This window comes from Chiloscyllium plagiosum, unplaced genomic scaffold (genome assembly GCF_037043375.1).
Source record: "Chiloscyllium plagiosum isolate Xiang-an unplaced genomic scaffold, Cpla_swu_hap1 HiC_scaffold_13, whole genome shotgun sequence".
In the NCBI taxonomy this organism is placed as follows: Eukaryota; Metazoa; Chordata; class Chondrichthyes; order Orectolobiformes; family Hemiscylliidae; genus Chiloscyllium; species Chiloscyllium plagiosum.
The window spans coordinates 77225253-77253064 of NW_028270151.1; the positions used below are offsets into that span (position 1 = coordinate 77225253).

A 27812-nucleotide genomic window follows, 5' to 3' on the forward strand; every position below is an offset into this window, starting at 1 on the left:
CCTGTTTGAATCTTTCCAACAGCTTTCCACACTTCACAGAAACAAAACAAAACACAGTTTTATCAAAAGTTGACTGTGTCCCCATGACAAAGGTAAACCATCTCACTCCATGCTTAACTGTCCTCTTCCAGCTGTTCTCCAGACCAAACTGTATGGTTCCATTTTGATCCATTCAACTTTAACTAATGAATCACATGTAATGGTTTCTTTTCCCTCAAAAGCTTAATTACCCACATCATCCCACAAAATCTATACAGCATTTTCAGAGCCTTTTTAATCCCGAGACTGGATTTTTCAATCCAATACTGGGTGGGGTTTCCATGTTTTACTCTCAGTAACACAGATTATTCAAATTTCTTCTGCCTGCAGCTTTACTTGCATACATCATATGGCTTGCACGTTCTGGCATCACACAAATCAGTTCTATAATTCTTACACTACATCAGTGCCTCCACTTCAATACTACTTAATTGGCTTCAAAGTTCTTTGGGATACTCTGAGGTTGTGAAAGGCACCATATAAATTCAAATCCTTCCTTTCTTTTACTGAACAAAATGAATAACCCGAGATAGTGGCAAATGTATTTGTGCACAGTTTCGGAAGTCACAAGCATGGCACTCAGTCATGTAAGCATCCATCAGGGAATACAGGACAGGGTATAATATTGTTTGGATTAACCCGATAATACAGGACCTTTTTACCTTAGTGAACACCTCAATTATTTTGGCATCACTTATATTCTGAGCCAATGAATCTATAATCTCAATTCTCCCTGGCTTTACTTTTAACCAATTATAAAATGGTATAAAATGCTGGAACCTTGGCAAATACAGCAGGAATACACCAGTTACCAAGTCTGTTAGCACTACTCTGAGTAGTTACTTGCAGCTTCCCAAAGGCAGACCAAATACTCTGTCTTTGCCTCTGAATCCCAGCTTTACACAGGTATGATTCCAAGTGTACTAGCTGAAGCTGGGGACTTGCAGCATGGGGATAATGACAAGGCCAGCACGTACATGGAAACTGTTGTCATATTTAACTCCAGTTTTTACTTCAGCTGTAAAGGAACAAAGACTCACCTACTGGAATAGTATTTGGTGTTTAAATCTAGATGTGACACTTCACTGCAGTACCGAGATGGGTTTTTGCAAGGTTTGTAGCTCAGGTTGAGGTTTAGGGTGTAGGTTTGCTCGCTGAGCTGTAGGTTTGATATCCAGATGTTTCATTACCTGGCTAGGTAACATCATTAGTGGCGATCTCTAAGTGAAGCGAAGCTGTTGTCTCCTGCTTTCTATTTATATCTTTCTCCTGGATGGGGTTCCTGGGGTTTGTGGTGATGTCATTTCCTGTTCGTTTTCTGAGGCATCTGGATAGATGGCATCTAGATCGGTGAGTTTGTTTATGGTGTTGTGGTTGGAGTGCCAGGCCTCTAGGAATTCTCTGGCATGTCTTTGCTTAGGCCTGTCCCAGGATAGATGTGTTGTCCCAGTCGAAATGGTGGGTTTTTTTCATCCGTGTGTAGGGCTATGAGGGAGAGAGGGTCGTGTCTTTTTGTGGCTCGCTGGTGTTCGTGTATCCTGGTAGCTTACTTTCTTCCTGTTTGTCCGAGGTAGTGTTTGTGGCAGTCCTTGCATGGAATTTTGTAGATGACGTTGGTTTGTCCATGGGTTGTACTGGATCTTTTAAGTTTGTTAGTTTTTGTTTGAGAGTGTTGGTGAGTTTGTGTGCTACTAGGATTCCGAGGGGTCTCAGTAGTCTGGCTGTCATTTCTGAAACTTCTTTGATGTATGGTTCTACATCATTACAAAAGGTGCTGTCTTTCTGTCAAGACTTGAACCTCATAGATTGTCCTAATATACTAGCAATTATCTGTTCCTCAATCAACTCCACTAAAACATGTTACTAGATGTTAGGTTATTCCTGACCCTTTTCTGTTGTGAGTGCTTACTCTGTACAAATCTCATGACCACAGTTTAATAGATAGGGTTGAGATTATATATTCACTGGCTCAGAATATAAAGATGCCAAAACAATTGAGGAGTTTATTCAAGTATAAAGGGTTCTGGGATTCGCAGATTTGAAAGGCCAGTTTTATTTTCTGGGTTGTAAGGATCCAATGGAACTGTATTAAGTCTCATTTAGACAGACAAGAAGTTGGTTGGAACCGGAGAGAATAGTAACTAATAATAGGAAAAGGACTCAATACAAAACAATGACAGGTTGAAAGCATGACCACCAATGCCTCCCAACTGCACAGTAGCCCCTAAATTCCTGACAAACTATGCCAGCAGTGCCTAATCATGAACACTGCACAGGCATTCAGCTACCAGTATTGTCCAAGTTCCCTGCTGTCCTCTGTCAAGGGCAAATTGTGCAGCAATACCTGGCTGCTGGAACTGGCAAAAGAATACAACAACCTAACCATTAGCATCTGGAAGATGTTTAATCTTCCTGATGTAAATTAGGGGCAATTTGGTTTACAAAGACAGACAATATGTCAGATTGAAAAGATCATACACAACTATGGAGCTGATAACTTTGCAAATAAAAGAATGACAGGATTAATTTGTATAGGAAGTCTTCCTAAAGCCTTTTGCCTATCAACTTTCTAAGTTTTCACATTCAGAACAACAACAACTTTATTGAAGAACCAAACAAACATTTCTTGGTAGGGCTGAATATTCCAACAGCAAGTTTTTGCTTGCAAGAATAAATCAGGTGAATCACAGTATTTAGAAACCAACTATACGTACTGTAAACTCTTCCCCTTCATCATCCGATTCACCAAAAATGTCAGCTATCAAGTTTCCAACACCAGTCCTGTTTAGAGGAAGCAGAGGAAAAGGTTACCAGGTTACTCAGACATTAGTCCCACCAAACGAAAGTGCTATCTATGTTGAGGGACATTTCTCACAGACCATCTCCAATGCTTCTCAATGATCTGTCAGATCACTGCATATTTGCAAGCTACTTGCCACTGAAAATAATTACTGGAGTATGGATGCCCTGGAATTAATCTGCACAGGAGAATCTAGAACAGCTGGTATGGCCATATATTTGCACCACTGGATTGAAACACTTTAATGCCTGCACATATCAAATTATACATTATACAGGAAAATCAGAATCAAGAATTTAGGAAAGGCAGACGGAGGACAACAGATTGGCTGTCCATCATACTGCCACCAGAAATAAAGATCCATAAAGTGATCTTGGTGTCAGCTTCACTCAGCATTTTCATTCCCTTGAACCATATGGTTTCAAGCCTTTCATCCCAGTAGAAGCACAGAATCTAAGCTGATAGCTCTCACTCCGTACTTATTGAATTTAGCTGCTGCTTTTGGATGAAATTTTAAACTGAGGCATGGTATGACATCTCAAGCTAACATTAAATATCTTATGACACAATTTGAAGAGGGATAAATCCTGATGAATCTGTCACTGTTTATCCATTTACCAGAGATTAACTGATGATCTGCAGAAGTATCAAGAACTGTGTTGTGTGTCTAAATTGGTTGTCCACAAAACAATGACTGCATTACAGAAGAATCTATTTCTGAATGTTATAAAAACTTAAGTTCATTATTTTTAGGTAGGTTTCCACTTCCATATTAATACTCAATCAAATAATAGTGTTGGAAACATTGCAAAAAGTAATTCTGAGTAAATAACGTATGCTGTGGAAATGCAGGAACATTGAACCTACTCGAGAAGTACATAAAGCAACAGCCAAGTGAACACCATTAATGACTGACATCAACAGATTTACTTTCGTTCATCTTCAATCAACTTTTGTAGTAATTGAACTTACAGTTCATGTAGATGAAGCCAACCTCAAATAGCATTTTACAATTCAGTAAAAACTTAAAATCTGTGGAAATATGTATGGGATCACCAGCTATAACTTTGAAGTACTTCTGAGATATCCCGAGTATCTAAATAATACTATTTAAATGCAAAATTATTTATATTACTCAAACACTTATTCAGTCATCTTGTAAATGTTTCCACATTAAATATGATTATCTTCCTGTCCATTTCATTGCTTAGAAATTAGATCCAGCTAGGTTTCTTTTACAGGTGTACAATGGGTGCCTGAAAGTTCGGATAGGGCAGCACATGCGTACTCATCCACAATGAAAGTGCACATACTGGCTTGGATTCGTCTATTGGTATCAGGAACATTGAGCATGGAACTTCAATTAGGCCCTTTGCATTTGCCAATCAGAGTCCTAACATCCGTTCCATGCCTTCTCATGAAATTTGATTGCGCATGACTATTTTCTCAGGCTGAGTCACTCGAGGCTGCCATCTGATGTGCAAGATTTTTGAAAGCCAATGTCACTGTGGAGATGAGAGGAAGATGAGTGTTGCCTCTGGAGCTCCAGCTGTTGGCTGAATAAACAAATGAGGCTTTTGCTGTTATGTCTGATGGTCCTACCACCTGCCTTATGGTCATCAGCCAAACAGTTAAATGCAGTTTATCCATAAAATAAAGTATAATGTGGATAAATGTGAAGCTATCCAAGTTCACAGCAAAAGCAGGAAGGCAGATTTCCTGCAGAGTGATAGAATGGAAAAAGGGAAGGTGTAATAAAACCTGTGCATCCTTGTACACTAGTCGCTGGCTTTTCACCATGATTTTCATTCTCTCCTTACAGCTGTCATACCTTAAACTCAGTAACCAGATTTGCATTGCGTATCCACGATGAGATTGTATCAGTGAGTTACACAGAGTTACCAGTGTAAATTCCTTGCAATTGTATAAACTGGAAATATTGAACAGTTATTAAATTCACTAGATTAAGGAACTGGCTGATCCTTTAATGCGCAGTCAATCTACAACAGTAGTCTGATACTTGGACAGCAGTTTCAAAGTCCACCACATTATTTCTCATTTATGCTCTAGCCTTTTGGTCATATATTTCAAGATCTGTTTAAGATATCATAATGGTGCCATGCACTGTTGTTAGTGGGCTATTGACCACTGCCACAGATCTCTCTCTCCTGTATTATATTCCATGGTTGAGAGCAATTCAGTTTAATGTGCTGTAAAAGATGCAGATGCCCAATGTTTGTTCTAATAACGAGTTCCAATTTGAAATGTCTTTGGCTACACGTTTAGTCCATCTAGTTTGCATCCCCATAATTTATTTCTTTGCTCTTTTTGACTTCAGCCCATCTGTCCAGATTTCTTGTGTTTGTTTCAACTGTCCCTCATTTTTCGGGCCACTTCTGAGTTTATATCATCCAGTTCTAAATCAACTATGGGCATTGTAAACAATACTGACTGTATCATTGGCCCATGTGATGCCCTATGGGTGAGTTTGTCAGTATGACTCAATTCACAATTATCCTTAGCTTTCTCTGGTTTAGTTCATTTCCAACTTGTCTGATCACTTGCCTCCACTTTAACACCACCCAATCTTGGGGCTTAATCACAGTATGATATCAAATGGTTTGAAGACCTCTATCTTAGCAGCAAGTTGTATCATTTTCAGAAAGAACTCCGGTAAATTTGTTGCTCAAAATTCCCTGCCCATAAATTACAGAATCACAAACAATTACATTATAGAAACAATCTATTTGGCCCATTAATTTATCACCAGTATTTCTCTGCATGAACCACCTAGACTGATCTCATTCTGTGAGCTTTTCCACACTTTTTAATTTTCCTTTTCTTTTAGATACTGATTCATACGTAATAACAATCAATAGCCCACTAACAACAGTGCATGGCACCATTATGATATCTTAAACAGATCTTGAAATATATGCCCAAATATTTGCTCTCTACTCCAACAGTCCATTACAAATGACTACACCTTAGGCTTTCCTCTATAATCAAAGCAATTTAGTCCTCTTATGTCTAACGCACAGTGAAAGGAACTAACTTTTATGACTAGTACATCTGCGTAAAGAACATATCAAATGCTCAACTTTAATTTACCATTATTAGTGAGTTAACTTTCCCATCTGGTGATACTTGGCCAGTCCCACAAATAGAGCAAGCAATGTTTTAAATAGCATTTTATTAAGCTAACAAATTTACCTAATGACGAGACATAAACTAATTAAAATTTTAAAAATGCTGAATAAAAACATAATTTCGAGAAGACCAGCCAAATGTTTACGAAAATTGAACAGATCAGAGACAACTACACTTCCTCTGGACAAATACAGTTTAATTGTGCACTTTTGGTTAAGGTAGGAATATTCACCATATGGTCTTTGACCATAATTCAACTGTCATAAATAACTGAACAGCCAACAATGAGGAATAGAGCAACTAACATTTCAAAGTTCAGCAATGGACAGGTTACTGACTGAAGAAAGCTAAACTACAGTGAATGAAAGCCAAGAATTGTGATCAGAAATAGAAAAGAAGTGAAGCAATAAAAACTAGAGGAACATCTAAAAGAGGGAATTAAAAATTCGCAAACGATAGCAAGGTATAACACATTTTTTCAAGGCAGAAGTCTGAAAAATATTCTTGGAATGCAGAAATCAACAAACATAGCTACCAACATCAAGCCCAATTGGACAGATATACAGTATGGAGCCAAAAAAAGTGAATAGAGGTACGAAATAATTGCAAAAGAAATGATCTGCCAGATTTCCTGTTTGGATGAGGGCTTGGTTTCAAAAATACACAATAAAAGAACTAACTTGCAATACTAACTGATAGCTAAGGAGTGAGCTACACTTCCAAATCTATGTACTGGTTAAGATGGCTTATAAATAGAATAACAGACACCTAGAAGTTTGTAATAGCTAATTGGTATTTAGTTAAAGTTGGAACTATAAAAGATCTGCACCGCATGCCCAAAGCAGAGGGTTTCAAATCATACCGTTTAGAGGTCAATGGTTTTCTTCAATTAAAAAATGCTATAAATTGAACACTCAAATGTGATTCACTTCCTTGCTGTTTGGTTCCAACAGAATAAAATTAGCACATCATAAATAGTGAGATACTAAGCGTAGAAGAGTGGAAATTTTGAAGTGCATGTCCATAAGATCCTTGAACATAGCAAGGTTGAGAAAGTGGTTAACAGACCACATTGGACATTTTTCTTTGTTAGCGGAGGAAGAAAGTACGGAGGACAGGGGTCACTAAGACAAGTACTCCATGTAGCTCTGGTTACAACATTTCAGAAAATATATGTTTGCGCCCGGGTACTATGTAAAGATGCTGCCAAGAATGGGGAATTCCAGCTTTAGAGAAAAACTGAATAGGCTGGGGCTGTTTGGAATAGAAGAGATACAAAATTATGAGGAACCTTAATTGAGTGGATAGGAAGAACTTATCTCCTTGAGCAAAGAAAGGCGATAGATTTCAATTACCTTGTATTAGAGAAATTGAGGAGAAATCTTTCCGTCTGGGAAGTTAAGGGTGTGGAGAACACAGTCTGAAATGGTGGCAGTGGTAGGATCGCTGGTCACAGTTAAATAAGTGCTGTAGGACCACAGATTAAGAGCTTGAAGTGGAACTAATTGGACATTATTTGCTTTGGCTAGCACAGACATGATGAACCAAATGTTCTCCTTCTAAGTTGTAAACTTTTTACTTTACTAAATTTCTCAAATCCCCAGTGCCAGGTCTGTAATAAGACAGGAAATTAGCCCAGATTATAAAGTGACAGCTCTACTACCATATCCTGGTGGCATACAGGGATTGATCTGTAAAGTGATGATGCTTACCACCACTTCAGCCTAGTGTTATATAGTCTATGTTCTGGAGGACTGAAGACAGAATTGCACTGCTGGGTATTCTCCATCATTTAACAGAACATATTATGAAGCTTCCATTTGTCCACTTGGTTTTAATGAGATTATGAAATAACTGGGGTGAATCAGCAGGGAAATGTAGCCTTGAATCTACAATACTCAGATCATTGTCTTTAGAAGCATTTTTCACTTACTCATCCTCAGAGTCGCTGTCACTGCCAAAGAGACCAGATTCAGCTTTTTGAGAGGGTTCCTTATTCTCCTCATCTTCATCGCTGTCAGTTAAAACGCCATTAGATTCTCGTTTTTCTGGTTCTGCATCGCTATCAGAATCTTCGCCAGCAGAAAGAATATGCTTTTTCTTAGCAGGGGCATCACTGCCCGAGTTGGAGTCCTCATCCTCTGATACAACACGTTTTTTCTTATGTATAGTGTCGCTCTCTGAATCGTCATCATTGGAGAAGGTCTGATTTTTCCTAATATTTGTGGTATTATCAGAATCCTCAGCATCAGAAACAATCTGCTTTTTTGCACGGGCGTTGGAGTCACTGTCTGAGTCATCAACATCAGAGACTACTCGCTTGGTTCGCGACACATCGGCATCATCGTCCGATTCATCGTCTGAAACAATGCGCTTTGCTATAGCAACGTCGGGTTCATTGTCTGAATCTTCACCACCCGAGGTAGCTCGTTTTCTCTTTAAATCACTAGCATCGCTGTCCGATTCCTCCCCACCCGAAACACCGTGCTTTTTCTTAGTGGGAGAAAAGTCACTGTCTGAGTCCTCACTGTCTGACATCAAGCGACTTTTCTTAGCTGCTGCGACAAAGAAAGAGAACACATTTAATCTGTGTGTTGAATCAGGTTCACTGATTGCAGGATATGGAAATAACAATCACATAACTGCTCCCACTACTATTCTAAAAATACAGCATCTCAAGAATGGAAGGGCAGCTTATTCACCCTCAGATGTAGATATCACTGGTTCTAATTGCACCTTCTGATACAATCTAAAAATGAAAGTTAGATGTCAATTAGTATCACTTTCAGGAATAATGATTTCTCAGCTGAAAACTGGCACATCTGAACAGGGCAATGAACACAGATCGAAGCAAGGGTTTGGATGAATCCAGTTGACAATGTATTCATTAACAGAGATCTCCATTTGAAAGGCAAATATTTTTGGGACAATGGGAGCCAGCCTATATTTCCTGCATTACCAAACTTGCATCACACAAACTCATTGAAGCTAATTTGATTCACTGTTGAATACTCACATTTATTCTGTTCTTCTTTTTCATCTTCACTATCAGAGAGAACTGGTTTCTTCCTCTTCACTGAAATAGAGTACCTAGGTGTTAGGAACTTCACAAAAGGACATTAAATGTCATTCATGAAATCTGACAGTACAGAAGGAGACCATCCATCAGTCCATCATGTCTATGGATATTCTCTGAAAGACGCATTCACACAGACCCTCCCCCAATATCTTATTCTCATATCAATTCTTTCAGCTGAAGCTTCAATGATGCCTATGTAATTAGAGACATAACTTAGTCAACAACTGCCTAGATCCATCAGGTGTTCACTGGTGGTTTGTGCTTGGTTAGTGAATCTTGACTGGGGAGATAGTTGGCCATTGCAATCAGTCTGAGAGGGGATGAAAAAGTTCTGCAAGGTTTCTCAATCCACATCTCAATTCTGTGATCTTTGCTGGAAATTATAAATCAAGCAATAACAGAATTATATCCTGCAAAAATGGCTTCTCAATATGCTTGTCATAAGCTCTGGAGGGCAGAAAATGTCTGAGATACCTGAAGGATAACGGATCTTTGATTTTATCACGGGTTTTAACATTGTTGAATGTTTACTAAGAGCTTTTCCCCATTGTAATCTTAAATATTTATTCCCCCAGCATTCATCACAGATACAAAACCACAGTGGGCTCATCAACTACTCGTGAATAGTTCCTTGATGCTGAAAACTGAGTCATTTAATTCTTAAAACATGGCCACAGTTAACTCGATAGAGGTGTAAGTTTAAATCTGAACTTGGCAAATCAAACAAGTTTAAAATAAAACAATTTCTAATGTCAAGTAAAAAGCCAAAGAACTGCGGATGCTGGAAATCAGAAACAAAAACATAAACAAAATTGTTGGAATAACACAGGTCTGGTAGCATCCGTGGAGAGAAAGCAGAATTAATGTTTGGGGTCCAGTAACTCTTCTTCTGAGTTGTTGAGTTGTTCTAGCAATTTCTGTACTGATGTAAAGTCCCTGGCAGGATTTACACACTGTGGATTATAATGTCAATAAGTATCACACTGATTGTTGCATTCATAATTGCACTAACAAGGCCAATCAATGTCAATGTCATCAACCTGAGATGTTAACTTTGATTCTCTCGCCACAGATCCTGTCTGATCTATTGAGCCATTCAGCCTTTTCTGGTTTCATTTCAGATTTCTATTATCCATAGCATTTTACCTTTTTTAATTGGTTAGAGTATGAAATGGACATACGGAACAGGACTGACTTGGTCAAGAGAGTTGGATTAGTGTGCAGAGGAAACTGCATTGGGGAACACATGAAAGTAACCGTAGAATGTGATATTCATTTGACACTTGAACCAGAACACATGGAATACAGAAGTCATTTTCTAATCCTTTTTATTTCTAAGAACTCTTGAAAAGCAGGCAGATTTCCTTTAAATCAGTACATACCAGTTTCCTCCGCTTCTTCCTCATCCTGCTCATCATCGCTGTTGGATGCCCTGTGAGGTGCAGGGCCATCATCATCACTGACTCCTCGGCTCTCATTATGCTCTGGTGATACTCTCACATCCTTTTCACTGTCCGTGTCATTCATTCTCTCGTGGCTCCCTTCTAACTCTCCACCACTGTCTTCGTTTATGGAGTGATTCTCCTTATCACTACCTGCTTCATCATCTGATTGCTCAATGCTGTGAGCTTTCTTGGGTTCTTCACCCTCTGAATCACTGCTAACATGGTTGTCCTCCCTGCTTTGTGGCCGGCTGAGGCGGTCAACGTCTTCCACGTCACTCTGATCTTCTTTATGGCTTTCATCCTGAAACAGAAGCAATATGAAAAGTTTCAGAGACTGAGCTTTGAAAATTTACTTTTTTTTTAAAAAACGAACTTCTTTTAAACAGTGAAGTTATATCCAGTAAGAGAAATTGAGAAACAAAACTATAAGTCAGTAAAGGTGAATAATAAAAAATAGCTTGAAAATTATTAGAAGTTTTGAATGATGGAAAGAGTAGTGAAGAATGAGTCACATTTAGGGATGAAATTCCAGTTATTTGGACTGAAGTGATTAAATTCTATCAGGACCACGTGATACAACCTGGGTTAAAAAACATTACAAAGGCCAGGAATTACAAGTGGAAATGGCAAAACATTGGACAGGCTGCAGAGGTAGCCACACTGAGATTGAAAATAACGCAAGGATAAATCTCTTTATGCCTCAATATTATATCAGCTGGAGCCTTGTCTAGAATGTCATCAAGATATCTTTACCTTCGAATGTAAATGACATGTGGTTTGTCATTTCAACCTCCTAGGTTGCAGGACTTAACACTAGCTGAAGTTAATAATTGTAGTTTTAGGAACAAAGTAGATGCATTCCAGGCTCTAGGTGAACAGCAATGTCCACAAAAATGTGCCTTTTAAACAACAAAATATCTCAAATACTTCAACAGGGTAGAATTAGGCAAAAAACAGAGAGAGATCCAGAAATGGGGGTATTTGGAAGGTTGAACAAAAGTTTAGCATGGGAGGAAAAGGACGGAGAAGGCCTTCGGGAGAAAATTTCAGAGTATGGCACCTGGGCAGCTGAAGGTGAAACAGCCAGTTGTAGGTTGAAACTGGGTAGGACAGGGATAAACAGCAGTCCCAGAATCAGTGAACAAAAACTGGTCATAGACAGAAAGGGAGTTGACTATGATGTTTTAAAATTTTGGATGAGAATTTTAAATTAGCAGTATTGTGGCCCACAAACCAAAGTAGGTCAATAAGCAGGAGAGACACAAAAACTTGGTCTGGAATCAGATATAGGCAGCTTTTTTTATAAAACTCCTGAGCTTATAGGCGATGGAGTAGTACAGAGATTGAGGTAAGATTATGGAGGTGGTAATAGGTGACCCTTGTGATGAAGGAGGGTTAGGTTGAAATCTCAGCTCAAAATTGAACAATGTGCAGAAAACAATTCAGGAACACCTTGTATTTGTTACTAAAAGGTAAATGCAGGGAAATGAAACTGAGGCTATTGTTGCTGTCCAGTAGAATCCACGATGGTTGCATTCTGCTGCAACCCCACCTTACAGAAAAATCAAGCTTTAAAAACAGCACTTAAAGTACTGGAAATGTAACTGCGTTACAGTCAACATGTTCAAAACTTCATGCTTTAGAAACAGTGTCCCCAGTTCGGCAATTGCATTATAGCGAATTTGCGTTAACAAAATTGGGCGGCACGGTGGCACAGTGGTTAGCATGCTGCCTCACAGCGCCAGAGACCCGGGTTCAATTCCCGCCTCAGGCGACTGACCGTGTGGAGTTTGCACATTCTCCCTGTGTCTGCGTGGGTTTCCTCCGGGTGCTCCGGTTTCCTCCCACAGTCCAAAGATGTGCAGGTCAGGTGAATTGGTCATGCTAAATTGCCCGTAGTGTTAGGTGAAGGGGTAAATGTATGGGTGGGTTGCGCTTCGGCGGATCGGTGTGGAATTGTTGGGCCAAAGGGCCTGTTTCCACACTGTAAGTAGTCTAATCTAATCTAAAACACTTGTTATAGCAGAACGATTTGTAGTTCATTATGTCTAGAGAACAGAGGCACAAATGTCCAACCATATTTCATGACATATGGTAAAATCATGTGTTTCGGACACATTGAAGTCTACAGCTATTCGTCTTGACTGGCTGACTACGGGGTCAATTCTATGGAAGGAGGACCAGAATGATAAATGAGACCCTTACCTCAGAGTGATGATCCACACTGCTGACTTCAGATGCAGCACGGTGTTCAGTCAATTCCTCCTGATCATCTGAGTCTGAATTATGTTCATCCTGTACCGGCGTTGCACCACCATCATCTATTTGAAGTAAATCAATACTCAGTGCCATGTCACTGCTGCAAATGCATGCCACCATCACAGTATTTTGGCAGGTGACTACACACAAAAATATATTTTGCTGACTGTGATGTAATTTAAAATATCTTAATCTAAAAGTTTGTTTGCTCTTTTACTACATTCTATTAGACTTACAAAGGGTAAATTAGAGCTTTAGAATGGAAAGGAATTACAGCTTCTAAAAATAAAGAGTGATAGCTTTTGGCTGTTTTAGTTTGAAGTCTACAGGAAGGAGAGAGAAAAACAAGATGTTTAACGGAAGAAGGCAAGTTGGTTATTTAAAATAGAATTTCAATTGTAGTTAGCTGTTCTGCAATCCAGAAAATTCCAAAACCCAGAATGTGCGCTCCTTAAGCACACTGGACTGGGGTTGGAGAGATTTACTATATATATTAATAAGGTCATAAGTCCATAAGATATAGGAGCAGAATTAGGCTATTTGGCCCATCGAGTCTGCTCTGCCATTTGATCATGGCTTATATGCTCCTCACTTCCCTACTTCTCTCTATATCCCTTCAACACATTTCCAATTAAAAATCTGTCTAACTCCTCCGCAAATTTACTCACTATCCCAGCATCCACCACACTTTGGGGAAGCTTATTCCACAGATTCACAACCCTTTGGGAGAAGTAGTTTCTCCTTAACTCTGTTTTAAATTTGTTACCCTTATTCTAAAATTATATCCCCTCATCCTAGAATGCCCCACAAGAGAAAGCATCCAGTCCATGTCTATTTTATCCATATCTTTTTCATTTTGAATACCTCAATTTGATCTCCCCTCATTCTTCTAGATTCCAGACAGCATAAGTCTAAACTGTTCAATCTCTCTTCATACGACAAACCCCTCATCTTGGGATCAACATTCATGGCTTGGCTGAAAATACTGTGCAATTGTAGATAAATTTTCTGAGGTACAAAGATAAGGAGGAATGAAAGCTCTGAGGAAGACACAAAAAGTCTTCAAAAGGCATGTGGCTAAGTTAACTGAAGCGAGTAAAGTTTGGCAGTTGGAGCATGATGTGGAAAATGTGAGGTTACTTTGGCAGGAAGAATACATAAGTACTTAAATGGAAAAAGACATCACAGTATTGGAGGGCAGGGGAATCACGGTGTCTTCATGCATGCATCACAACAAGTTAGCATGCAGAAACAACAAATGATGAGGAAAGCAAATAGAATGTTGGCCTTTACTGCAAGGGTTTGGAAAACATAAAAGCAGGGAAGTCTTGATACAACATCAATAGCAGGCTCATAAGACACACCTCCACAGCTACCTGAGCAGCACTCCAACAACTAGTACTTCCAAATAAACCTGTTGGTCTATAACCTGGTGTTGTGTGATTTTTAACTTTGTCCACCTCAGTCCAACACTGGCACCTCCACATTACAATTATATAGGGCATTGCTGAGACCACACTGGAAGTAATGCATACTGTTTCAATTTCATCATAGGAGAGCTATACTTACCACTGGCAATTCAGAGTAGCTTGATATCCAGGACATTTGCGACGATTTAAGTGCATATATTGAGGTAAATGGATATGATTTAAATACCATTACAAAGCTGTGCTTATAAGGTGGAAGATATCGAGAACTAAATATCAAAAAGTTATTCTGCATTTAGGAGGGATAGACAAGAAGAAAGTAGGTAGGGTAGCATTCCTCATAATGGGACGACATTATAGATTAGAAAGAAAAGATTTTCAATTGGCAGATCAAAACATAGAATTAGTTTGAGTGGATCTCCAAAACAGTAAAGGGAAACAAACATTGGTTAGAGATTTTTGCAGCACACCAAACTGTAGTACAAACGTTCGACATGCTACAAATCATGAAATGAGAGGTGCATGTTTTTGATTTAATTTGATTTGTTATTGTCACATGTACTGAGATACAATGAAAAGAAATTGTTTTGCATGCAGTCCAGACAAATATGGGTAATACAGTAATTATGAGCAACTTGTATGTTGACTGGATTAACCAAGTCAGCACCACATGCTGTGTAGGATGAATTCCTGGAGTATCTATGAGTTGGCTTTCTATAATAGCAAGTTGAGGAGCCAACTAGAAATTGGGCTACCTTGAATGAGGTGTAGTGTAATGAAAAAGAGTGAATTAATAACTGCTGTAAAGGAGCCTTTGAGAAATAGTAATCATATGGTGCCAGAATTTTACAAAGTTGAATACAATGCAGTTCATTTTGAAACTAGGATCTGAAATTTGAGCAAAAGAAGCAAAAGGGCAATTTAATTTTGGTCGGTTGGGAAAATCCACAAAAAGATTTTATGATAAACATTTCTATAAGACACAAACACTCAAAAGTGTGAGGTAACTTAACTATGGTCAATGAAACAAGTTAACGATTGCATTGCGTCAGAAGAAGTGGCTTATAAAAATGCCAGAATAAGTGGCAGGTCTAAGCATTGGGAGCAATGTAGGGCTCAACAAAAAAGGCCAAGAAGCTGATAAGGGAAGGAGAAAGACAATATGAATGCAAGTTAGTGAGAAACATTAAGGGGGATAATAAAAACCTTTATTGCTTGGGCAAAGATAATTGTGGGGCAAGTTAAACAATACTGGAAACCAAGGGAAATGGCAGAGAAACTAAAACAGTTACTCTGCACTTGTCTTTATGGAATAAGGTAGAGAATATCTCCCAGAAATATTGGGTGACCAAGGAACTTCCGTAACTGAAGGATTATAGGAATTAATATTAGTAAGAGGTAGCACATCTCTTGGACCAGATGAGCTTAACCTCAGTATTAAACTAAGTAGCGATAGAGACAGTGAATGCATTGTGATTATTTTGTTTGATTCTACAGATTCTGGAAAGGTTCCTGCTGTCGAGAAGGTAGCTAACGTAACCTCACAATTTAAGAAAAGAGGAAGAGGAAGTACAGCGATTGAAAGACTTGTTGGCTTGGCATACACAGTAGGGAAAATGCTAGAATCCATTATAAAGGTGTGACAACTGAACATTTCTAAATGAATGGCAATATTAGGCACTGTCGAGGTGGGTTACAAAAGGAAAATAATGTTCGACAAACTCTGAGTCTTTTCAGGCTGTTAATCATAGCACACACAAAGTTAAACCAGTGGATATGATTTACTTAAATTGGTTAATAAGATAGCAGACAAGAATAAACTGATCATTCTCAACTGGTTAGCTAGGGTATAACCTCAGGATAGTGGCAAGTCAGCTTAATGCTGAGGGCAGCACAGTGGCTCAGTGGTTAGCACTGTTGCCTCACGGTGCCAGGCACCTGGGTTCGATTCCATTTTGGGTAACTGTCTTTGCGACGTTTGCATATTCGCCTCATATCTGCGTGGTTTTCCTCCGGGTACTCCAGCTTCCTCCCAGTCCAAAGACGTTCAAATTAGGTGGCTTGGCCATGCTAATTACCTATAGTGCCCAAGATGTGCAAGCTAAGTGGAGTAGCCGTGTGAAATATAGGGTTACTGGGAGTGGATGGGATGGGGTGGTATGTCCTTCAGAAGGGCAGTGTGGACCCAATTTGCCAAATGGCTTGCTTCCATACACCACAGATTCTACAATGATTCTATGAGGATTTTCCTCATTCAGAGGGTAGTGAATCTTTGAAATTCCCTGCCCCAGGAGGCTGTGTAAAGAAAATGCAGCCAACTGGCCAAAACAGAATCTGGGTCGCTTTTTAATGCATACACTTTCACATGCGTATTGAAGCCTGAAGCTCGGTAGTCAGGGTAAATCTCCAATTTAGTTTCTGTCACACAGCTGGCCATGTTCCTGATCTTAACATCTATCATCGGCATATGGAGGAATGCTTTGCCAGTTCATATTAAACCCGTTTGGCCACATTATCAATACAGCATTTAAAAGGCATCTGGATGGGTTTAGAAGGAAAGAAAGTGAAACGTACACTGTAGGTGAAGTTATAGACGCAAGGGCTGTATTCTCTTTGCAAATATACAGCATCTCCTCAGCTAATTATTCAAAAGCCTCTGGCTAAACTCATATTTGCACATCTGGTGTACACACATCTTCCTGAGCTACCCACAGATCTAATGATCACATATAAGCAAATGCGATTAGGAACAGAAGGATCAATTGCAAGTAAATATAAAGTGAAACATGACATTCAGAGCTACACTAAGAAAGGCAGGAGACATTGTTTGTAAAATGTGATGATCGTGTTGAAAGCAAACTCATTATGACATTCGACCATTTTATTAGGTCCAATATAAAGGAATCAAAGATCACTGTTAAGTGTGATTCACCAATCACATGGAAACATGTCGTTCTTCAAAGCACTGAAAACTCCAGTCAGAAGCATTAAACCTGATATTCACAGTAACATATCAGATGAATAATATGAGTTAGATGAGACCACTCCTTATGTTAGACGATATCCCAATCATGAGAGGAGACCTCCACTATACTTAAGTGACTTTGTGACGAGGGGAAGGATTTTCACTCGACGAATAAATATTTTACATCATTGTACACAATTGTGCACATTGATAATAATTTGAATAACCAAGTCATGCCAAATTTACTGTTGAGACTATATCTTTAAATCGTGCTATGTCTCTTGCTTATTAAATCGTGAGCAGTGGTGATGCAGAATTTTAAAATACAAATTGAATTTTACTATGGAAAATACTGTGTTCAGCTGAGTTTCCAATGAATACCATCTCTATACAGTGCAGTGCAAAAAGAAGCCTCCCTCTTTCTCATCCCATTTTCCGTGCAGCCTCCCAATCCCAGTCTTCCCATCACTCTAAGACAAAAAGAAAGTTGGCTCCTAGTGCTACCCTAACCAGATGTTTAACAATAAGAAAAGATGAACTGAAAAGCTAATAAAGACAGAGCAGAGTATAAGAGAATGCTAGTTAGTAATACAACAGACAGTAAGAATTCATACAAGTAAGCAAACAGGAAAAGAGCAATTAAAGCTTGGCCTTCTAGAGCACAAGTTTGGAAAATGAAATCAGAAAACCATGCTCCAGGTGAAGCAGCAATTTATCTGTACTTCGCACTTCTAGTCTACCGTATTTGCTGTTCACAGTGTGGTCTCCTCCAAATTGGGGGAGATGAAACATAGAATGGATGACTGCCTTGCAGAACACTTACGTTCTGTCTGTAAAATTGACTCAGAGCCTCCAGTCACCTGCTACTTCAACATCTTTTACCCCAACATTTCTGTGGCAGGTCTGCCACAGTTTCACTTGGGATTCAACACTGAGTTCAATAACTTTAGAGCCTGATTCCATCCTCCTACGCTATTTATCCATCACTCTCAGTCCCTTTATGACATGTTTTTTTTAAGCACAACCAACCATTTTTACCCCTCTCAGACCTGTTGACACATTACATGGCCTGCTTTCAGCACAGACTACCTATTCTCTGCTACTCTCAACTGTGGTTATCACTTATTCAGCTTCTCTTGTGTCCTGGCATGCCATTCATAATCCAATTGCTTACCTATCTCTTCCATATTTCTCTCTCTTGGCTCTGTCTCTACCTATCTGCTCACCTCTGCCTCCATCACCTCTCCCTCCAATTTCGTCTTCACCATAAATACCAACTTTTACTAGCTGCTATCAGTTCTGAAGAAGAGTCACTGGATTCAAAACATAGACTCTGTCTTCTTTCCACAGATGTCTGACTTATTGAATTTTGCCAACAATTTCTGTTCTTGAAGGAAATGGTGGCGACGTTCAACAGGTATTTTGTATTTTCCTTCACCGTAGAGGATGCAGACATTTCTCCAAGAGAGACAAAATCAGAGATGAAAAAGAAGGAGATAGGTAAAACGATCACAAGCAACAGGGAAAAATAAGTTCTGAAAACCATCACACCTAAAAGCTGAGAAGTCCCCATGACAAGATGGCCTGCATCCTACCGTCTTAAAACAAAATGGCCGCTGAGCTAATACATGCATTGGTCATAACCTGCCAAAATTCCTTAGATTTTGAAAGCAAGACATTGGATTTTTTCACCCCTTGTCCAATCCCTTTCCACCTACATCTGTGATTCTTCTGATGTTTCAGATCAGTTGCAGGATTTCCAGTTCGTGAGCTCCAGCCACCTCTTCACTACGGACACGCAATCCCCTCACACACCCATCTCTCATCAGGATGGTCTCTGGGCTCTCCACTTCTTCCTGGTAAAGGTCTGAAACATTCCCATCCACCACCTGGCTGAGCTCATCCTCACTTTGAACAATTTCTCCTTTAACTCCTTTTACTTTCTTCAGGACAAAGTGGTGGCCATTGGTACCAAGAAGAGCCTCGTTATGCCTCTTTGTGGGGTATGTGGAATATTCCTTTTTCCAATCCAACGCGTCCCTCACTATAAATCTTTCTCTGATACATTAATGATATCATCGGTGCTGCTTTCCTCTCTCACATCCAAATTTGGAAAATTTTCATCAATTTTGCTTCCAATTTCCACCCTGCTCTCACCTGCACATGGTCCATCTCGGACTCCTTCCTTCCTTTCCTCAGCGTCTCTGCTTCCATTTCTGGGAATAGGCTGGCCACCAATATCCACTACAAACCCACCGACTCCCACATTCACTTTGACTATACATCCTCACACCCAGCTTCTTGTAAAGATTCTATTCCATTCTCCCAGTTTCTCAGTCTCATCATATCTGCACCAATGATGCCAGTTTGACAATGGGGCCTCTAAAACGTCCATCTTCAACCAAGGATTCCACACCATCATGGTTGACAGGGCCCTCAGTCATGTCTAACCCATCTCCTGCACTTCAACCCTCACCGCTTCTCTTCCCTTTCACAACAGCGACAGGGTTCTCACTTACTATTCCACCAGTATCTACATCCAAAGGATCATTAGTCGCCACCTCCATCACCTCCAATGGGATGACAGCACTAGACCTATGTCCCCCTTCATCCCCTGTCAGCCTTCCACAGGAACCGCCCCTTCAAAACATCTTGGTCCATTTATTACCCATTCACAGCATCTCCCGCCAGCCCCATGACACCTTCCCACATAATTGCAAAAGGTGCAATGTCTGCCTGATAGCATCCTCACTATCCAAGGCACCAGACATCTTCCAGGTGAAACATTGATTCACCTGCACTTCACTCGATCGTATTCGCTGCTCACAATTTGCTCTTCTCTACATTGGGAAACAAAACACAGACTGGGTGACCATTTCTCAGAACACCTACATTCTATCTGCTAAAATGAGTCTAAACTTCCTGTTGCCTGCCACTTCAATCTTTCACCATGTTTGCTGGCCAATATCTCTGTCTCAGGCTTGCTAAGCTCAGTGCAAGCTGGAAAAACAACATTTCATTTTCCGTTTGGGAACCCTGCAGCCTTCAGCAGTCAATAGAGTTCAACAATTTTAGGGCCTTGGTACCTTCCCTAATGTCCTTACCCCAACTCCCACACATCAGACCACAAGCAGTAGCAGCTATTGATTTTCTGAGGCTAACCTTATCCATTCCTTTGTCTACCCAAGTGTTTTTCTCTCTCTCTGGGTTCCATCTCCATTTAGAATTTACTTCTCCCACTTCCCACCCCATCTTCAGCGTATATACCAACCTTCTCCAAGCCATGATCAGTGCTGAAGAAGGGTTACGGGACCTGAAACATTCACCCTGCTTTCTCTCCACAGATGTTGCCAAGCGTTTTGAGATTTTCTAGCAATTTCAGTTTTCTTTACTGATTTTCAGCCTTCACACAGTTCTCTGTTTTTTTTGTCCATAAAGGAATAATTTAGTGGAGAATAATGATGAGACTGAGCATCATTCTCTCAAAACAGATAAATGCAAAAGATTGTCAAAGAAACACTCTAGCTTAAAATGGAAAGATGAAGTTTAAGAAATGATGTGAGAGAAATAATAAGAGTGCAAGAATAATTTGAGCAGAATTCACAAGTGTGTTTTCACAGGAATACAGAGGAAACACAAGTGGAGGATGTGATCACCACAAGGAAAAACAAGTGTTGAATTAAAGTTATTAAAAAGGGGCTTACAAGCTAGGAAACTAGTAACAATGAATTACCTATTCATAGCTGCACACAAGCAAATGAGCTGCAACCACTCAGTGTGAGGCCTATATTATTGCTTATTACAGCCAACCAAATTGATCGTTGTCACAAAGATCACCATCTACATAAAATTGGCCTCATGCCACCAAAACATGATTACAGCATAGAGTATCATTTTCTGAATGCCTACACAAAGCTCCATGTAAACAAATCGTCATGAAATATTATGAACCTTTTCAGTTTCTCACACACCACACAATGTAGTACATTAAGACTTCAATGTCTGCTTTAGTGAGGCCTAAACTCTTGATAATCAGTTGTATAATCTCCCCTTTCTAAATTCTCCACCTTCAAAAGCCTTCTTAAAAACCTGATCAATAACACCTTAGGCCTCTATTGTTTCTACTCAGGTCAGACCCGCAGTTATAAAATGCTCTTCCTTGGCATGTGAAAAAAATTTCTGACTTAACTAAAAGGTAGCTTTAATTTCATTAACCAGAAATTGCTGCATTTTATAAAAGTTTTATCTTGTGATCTGGTTGCCTTCACTGTTATTTATTCAAGTCTGTGTAGTTTATCCTCAATGAACAGCCTGGTGCTATTAGCCAACTGAGAGCTACTCCTTCCATTAAAAATTATGCCCTAATTACAAGCATGTAAAAAATGCCAGGTTAGCTGAATCAAATTTCATTTCAGACTATTTAATAAACCATTGATTACAATACTAGAAGTTTGCTTTTTCTCCCTTATAAATCCTTCAGACAATTTTCATATCTTGATGAAAGCAATTTTAATCAACACATGGTCTATAAGTTCTGGGAATCCAATAATGACATCACTCAGATCTGGAGATTTCCATAACACAAATGTCTTCCTGACTGGAACAATCTATTAGATGGTCAGGAATGTAATTACATTACACGGCTGGAAAATGGGAAGTCTTCAGAAATGAGATAACAAGAATTCAGAAAAAGGATATTCCTGTCAGGATGGAAGGGAAGGCTGGTAGGTATAGGGAATGCTGGATGACAAAAGAAATTGAGGGTTTGGTTAAGAAAAAGAAGGAAGCATATAGACAGATCGAGAGAATCCTTAGAAGAGTATAAAGAAAGTAGGGGTATATTTAAAAGGGAAATTGGAGGGCAAAATGGGGACGAGACAGCTTTGGCAAATAGAATTAAGGAGAATCCAAATATTAAGGACAAAAGGGTAACGAGGGAGAGAATAGGGCCCCTCAAAGATCAGCAAGGCGGCTTTTGTGTGGAGCCACAGAAAATGGGGGAGATACTAAATGAATATTTTGCATCAGTATTTACTGTGGAAAAGGATATGGAAGATATAGACTGCAGGGAAATAGATGGTGACATCTTGCAAAATGTCCAGATTACAGAGGAGGAAGTGCTGAATGTCTTGAAACGGTTAAAGGTGGATAAATCCCCAGGACCTGATCAGGTGTACCCGAGAACTCTGTGGGAAGCTAGAGAAGTGATTGCTGGGCCTCTTGCTGAGATATTTGTATCATCGATAGTCACAGGTGAGGTGCCAGAAGATTGGAGGTTGGCAAACGTGGTGTCACTGCTTAAGGGCGGTAAAGACAAGCCAGGAAACTACAGACCGCTGAGCCTGACCTCGGTGGTGGGCAAGTAGTTGGAGGGAATCCTGAGGGACAGGATGTACATGTATTTGGAAAGGCAAGGACTGATTCGGGATAGTCAACATGGCTTTGTGCGTGGGAAATCATGTTTCACAAACTTGATTGAGTTTTTTGAAGAAGTAACAAAGAAGATTGATGAGGACAGAGCAATAGATGTGATCTTTATGAACTTCAGTAAGGCGTTCGACAAGGTTCCCCATGGGAGACTGATTAGCAAGGTTAGATCTCATGGAATACAGAGAGAACTAGCCATTTGGATACAGAACTGGCTCAAAGGTAGAAGACAGAGGGTTTTGGTGGAGGGTTGTTTTTCAGACTGGAGGCCTGTGACCAGTGGAGTGCCACAAGGATCGGTGCTGGGTCCTCTACTTTTTGTCATTTACATAAATGATTTGGATGCGAGCATAAGAGGTACACTTAATAAGTTTGCAGATAACACCAAAATTGGAAGTATAGTGGACAGTGAAGAGGGTTACCTCAAATTACAACAGGATCTGGACCAGATGGGCCAATGGGCTGAGAAGTGACAGATGGAGTTTAATTCAGATAAATGCGAGGTGCTACATTTTGGGAAAGAAAATCTTAGCAGGACTTATACATTTAATGGTAATGTCCTAGGGAGTGTTCCTGAACAAAGAGACCTTGGAGTACAGGTTCATAGCTCCTTGAAAGTGGAGTCGCAGGTAGATAGGATAGTGAAGAAGGCGTTTGGTATGCTTTACTTTATTGGTTAGAGTATTGAGTAAAGGAGTTGGGAGGTTATGTTGCGGCTGTATAGGACATTGGTTAGGCCACTGTTGGAATATTGCGTGCAATTCTGGTCTCCTTCCTATCGGAAAGATATTGTGAAAGTTGAAAGCGTTCAGAAAAGATTTACAAGAATGTTGCCAGGGTTGGAGGAATTGAGCTACAGGGAGAGGCTGAACAGGCTGGGGCTGTTTTCCCTGGAGCATCGGAGGCTGAGGGGTGACCTTATAGAGGTTTACAAAATTATGAGGGGCATGGATAGGATAAATAGACAAAGTCTTTTCCCTGGGGTCGGGGAGTCCAGAACTAGAGGGCATAGGTTTAGGGTGAGAGGGGAAAGATATAAAAGAGACCTAAGGGGCAACTTTTTCACGCAGAGGGTGGTATGTGCATGAAATGAGCTGCCAGAGGATGTGGTGGAGGCTGGTACAATTGCAACATTTAAGAGGCATTTGGATGGGTATATGAATAGGAAGGGTTTGGAGGGATATGGGCCGGGTGCTGGCAGGTGGGACTAGATTGGGTTGGGATATCTGATCGGCATGGACAGGTTGGACCGAAGGGTCTGTTTCCATGCTGTACATGTCTATGACTCTATGACATGCACTGGAGGGCTTTCCCTGGAGTTGAGATGTCACAAAAATTATAATGATGTAGTGTAAGAAGACCATAACCCAATGTTGACAGACAAAGTAATCCTGAACTGGGTATATTTGCAGGACTTTAAAGCAATGCTGATAACAGACAATAAACCAAGTTCAGTAAAAGAATCAGAAGGGTAGACTTTTTGCTGGAGGAGAAACTATTTTTGCTTAAGCCTGAAAATTAATGGTCAAAGGGTAGGAAAGTCTGCAACAGAACAGAAGCAGGAATCTTATTTAAAAAACAATAGTTTATCTATTTGTTTATCACAATCTCAGGACATCCCAAAATATCTTAGATGATAAAAGTGAAATCCATCACAGGTCCAAAGGACCATAGGCTGTTCATTCATTAATGGTAGTAAGTTTAACGCGAGGATCATCACGCCTCATGCGAGGGGTGAGGGTGAGAACAATGAAGTCCTTTTGAAGTGCTGACACACCTCTACATAGGTGCAATCAATTTGCATTGAGCAAACTCCCATAAACAAGATAAACGATGGTCAATGGGTTAAATATTGGACAGGAGAAAACTCCACATCTTTGAATAATGTCACATTATTAATTACTTTTAAATTGGTGTTGACCATTTCCTTTGCAACACTATGGTCCACATCTCTAATATTATCATCTATAAACCTACTATATCGAAAAACTATTCCTCTGCTTCTGGCACCATCCCATACAATATGAAAACTAAATAATATTCATGTAACAAGGTCCAGGTACTAAGCATTTCCAAAAAGACAGAATCTAACTATATCTTCTTGATATTCAATGGCATTAGCATTGCTAAAACCCCCATTCTTAACATCCTGAGGTCACCACTGAGCAAAACTAAATCAGCAATATTAATATTATGCTACAAGAGCAGACCTAAGATTGGGAATTCTGCAAGAAGAAATTCCTGAAGAGCTTGTCCCTCATCTACAAGGAGCAAATCAGGAATTTGATGGAATGCTCTCCAATTGACTGGATGGATGCACTTCAAACATCATTCAAGAAGCTTGACACCATCCAAGATAAAACAGTCCAAAATTGTGGTGCTGGAAAAGCGCACTGGTTGGGTACCATCCAAGGAGCAGGAGTCGACTTTTAAAGCAATAGCTCTTCATCAGGAACATTCCTGATTAAGAGCTTATGCTAGAAACGTCAACTATCCTGCTCCACGGAAGCTGCCTGACCAGCTGTGCTTTTCCAGCACCACACTTTTTGACAGTTTTATCACCAGCATCTGCAGTCCTCACTTTCTCCAATGTAAAAACAGTCAGCTTGATTGGTGCCCAGCCACCACCTTCAAAATTCAATAACGCCACGTCTGCTATTTACAAAATGCACTGCCTTAATTTACCAAAGACTGTTTCGACAACACCTTCCAAACATACAACCCCTACCAGCTAGAAGAACAAGGGTAGCAGATGTGTGGGAGCAACATCATATGCAAGCTCGCCACCAACCCACAACCACCTTGACTTGTAACCATATCACTGTTACTCAGTTCCATTGCGTCAAAATGCTGGAATTCTCTTCCAAACAGACTTTGAATGTACCAAACTCATTCGTTAGTGGACTACAGCAGTTCACTACCACCTTCTCAAGCACTACAAACACTGGTTTCGCCACCAATATCCATATACTATGATTGTAGCCACTGTACAGTGCTAGAGACATAATCCTTGGTCTTGTACATATTCTAACTTTGTCCACACTGTGTTGATGTTCATGAAGCAACACAAGGGAATTCAGTTGCAGACTGGATAACCTTTTTGCTTAACAATTCATTTTGGTGCACAAGCATGACAAGAAGGACCAGTTGCTTCCTACTTGAAATGTTGAACATTTCTGTCCTTAGCTAACATTGTTGGAAATAACTTTGATGCAAGTTTAGATCCACAGTCCATTGATGTACACGCTACCTTGCAGCCTACTCTTAAAACGCATTAATCACATTTTTCTTTGCAGAGAGAAGATATTGACAACGGAAGACCAGAGCCACTGAGAATAAAGAAGGTGCGGGGTTGCTGTTTGGATTTAGGGTATAGATTCCCTTCAGTTGGTATGATGCAATGCACAGCTGAGATTTATCTGCCATTCATCTGTCACACTCCCATTCACACACCACGTGTACTTTGGCAGATTTTCATCCTTTCCTTCCCACCATGACTTCTGTCGATGTCTTTTTGTTTTGCACTCCCCTGGCCCATCTCCAAACCTGTCCCATGATTATCCATTTTTGTCTTACACCATCATCCCTTTTGTCACTTGATCGTTCCACCGGTCATCCTATCACAGACCTTACATTAGCTTTACAAACGCCAAATAACACTTCAAAGATCTCCCAGTTCTAACGAAAGGTCTAAAATGGTAATGTATTTTCCTCTCTCCAGTAATGCTGCCTGACCTGCTGGGTGTCTCCAGCATCTCATTTTTATATCAGATTTTCTGTAGACATTATCTTTGTGTTATTGTTGCCCTCCATGTGAGAAGGGAGATAGGGCTATTTAACAAGTCATTCAAAAGACATCATTTTTGACAGTTCAACTTAAAAATCACTCAACACCAGGTTATAGTCCAACAAGTTTATTTGGAAGCACAAGCTTTCAGAGTGCTGCTCCTTCATCAGGTGGTTGCCCTGATGAAGGAACAGCACTCTGAAAGCTAGGGCTTCCAAATAAACCTGTTGGACGATAATCTGGTGTTGTGTGATTTTTAACTTTGTACACCCCAGTTTAACACCGGCACCTCCAAATCTTGACAGTTCAAGACTCGTTAACACTGCACTGAGATGTCAATCTGGATGGCTCCAGTCTGTGGTGCAGGGCTTGAACACACAAGCATGCGACTTAAAAGAAAGTTGCTTGCTGGAAGGCCATGTGGGTTTTGGTTAGATTAGATTATTTACATTGTGGAAACAGGCCCTTCGGCCCAACAAGGTTAGTTGAATAGCAGCATTTTTGTTTCTCAAGGAACCAGGGGTGGGTTTTCCAGTTTCAGCAACATTAAACAGGACTCTGGATCTCTTGAGCCTGACAACTGGCCAACGAGTGAATGATCCTCTGAGTCATCTGTCAGCTTCTGCTATTAACTGCGTGCCTTCACTCCCTTGATACCAAGTTTTGGAAATTCCCTCCTAAGATTCACCTCAGCCCTACTCCTCTCACTCGCCTTTTAACCCCATTCGTCTTCGTATGTTGCTGTCGGTTTCACTGTGATAGAAGCGCCTTGGAGAGTTCTGTTGCATTCGAGGCGCTCTATAAACGCAGAGTGTTGTTGATAAATTGAAGTGACTGGTTTAGGGAGCGACGCAGAACTACCCAGCAGACTGATTCCAAGGCGGGGATCGAAGGGCCTGCCAAGTCGGGGCTCCGCGCTCACCAGCCGCCCAGGCCCGAGATCAGGTCCTGGCGGACCAACACACACCACCACCCCATCCTGTTCCTTACCGTCTCCGTCCGGGTAAAAATCATCCTCCAAATCCATGGCCGCGGGCAAACGATAGCCCGCGTCGGCTCAGCCCCGACAGCGCGTACCTTCCGCCCGGCGTCTCTCCCCAAACTAGAAGCGGCGCTGGGGCCTACAGATCCAGCATTACTGCGCATGCCCGCCGGCCAGCCGGCCGGAGGTCGCGGAGCACGTGATCGGCCCGGCGGTTAGAGAAGAGATTCCAAACAGAGGCCATTCAGCCCATCGATTCTGCTCCGCCGTTCAGTTATGGCTGATAGGCATTTTAACCCCATTCTCCTGCTTTCGGGTGGAAATGAATTCCATAGATTAACCACTCTCTGGCTGAAGAAGTTTCTCCTTATCTCCGTTCTAGAAGGTGTTCCCTTTACACTAAGTCTTAGTCTCTCCTATCGCTTGCAGCAATGCGCCGGCACCTAACCTCT

The 27812-nt window shown here is 40.4% G+C and overlaps 1 protein-coding gene across 5 annotated transcripts in view; it reads right to left on the bottom strand.

Annotated features, from left to right (window-relative positions):
* The window catches only part of iws1 (interacts with SUPT6H, CTD assembly factor 1), a 57851-nt gene extending 30325 nt beyond the window's left edge, over positions 1-27526 (bottom strand). For 4 of the 5 annotated variants that reach the window (XM_043701892.2, XM_043701889.2, XM_043701893.2 and 1 more), the window contains exons 1-6: positions 27369-27526; positions 12719-12834; positions 10451-10814; positions 9006-9065; positions 7923-8547; positions 2754-2820 (exon numbers count right to left, since the gene is read on the bottom strand). In XM_043701892.2, the coding sequence (XP_043557827.1) occupies positions 2754-2820; positions 7923-8547; positions 9006-9065; positions 10451-10814; positions 12719-12834; positions 27369-27405 (1269 nt within the window). In that variant the 5' untranslated portion in view covers positions 27406-27526. The remainder of the gene's footprint in view (positions 1-2753; positions 2821-7922; positions 8548-9005; positions 9066-10450; positions 10815-12718; positions 12835-27368) is intronic. The other variant, XM_043701890.2, reaches the window with a different exon arrangement.
* Between the last annotated feature and the right edge of the window lie 286 nt (positions 27527-27812).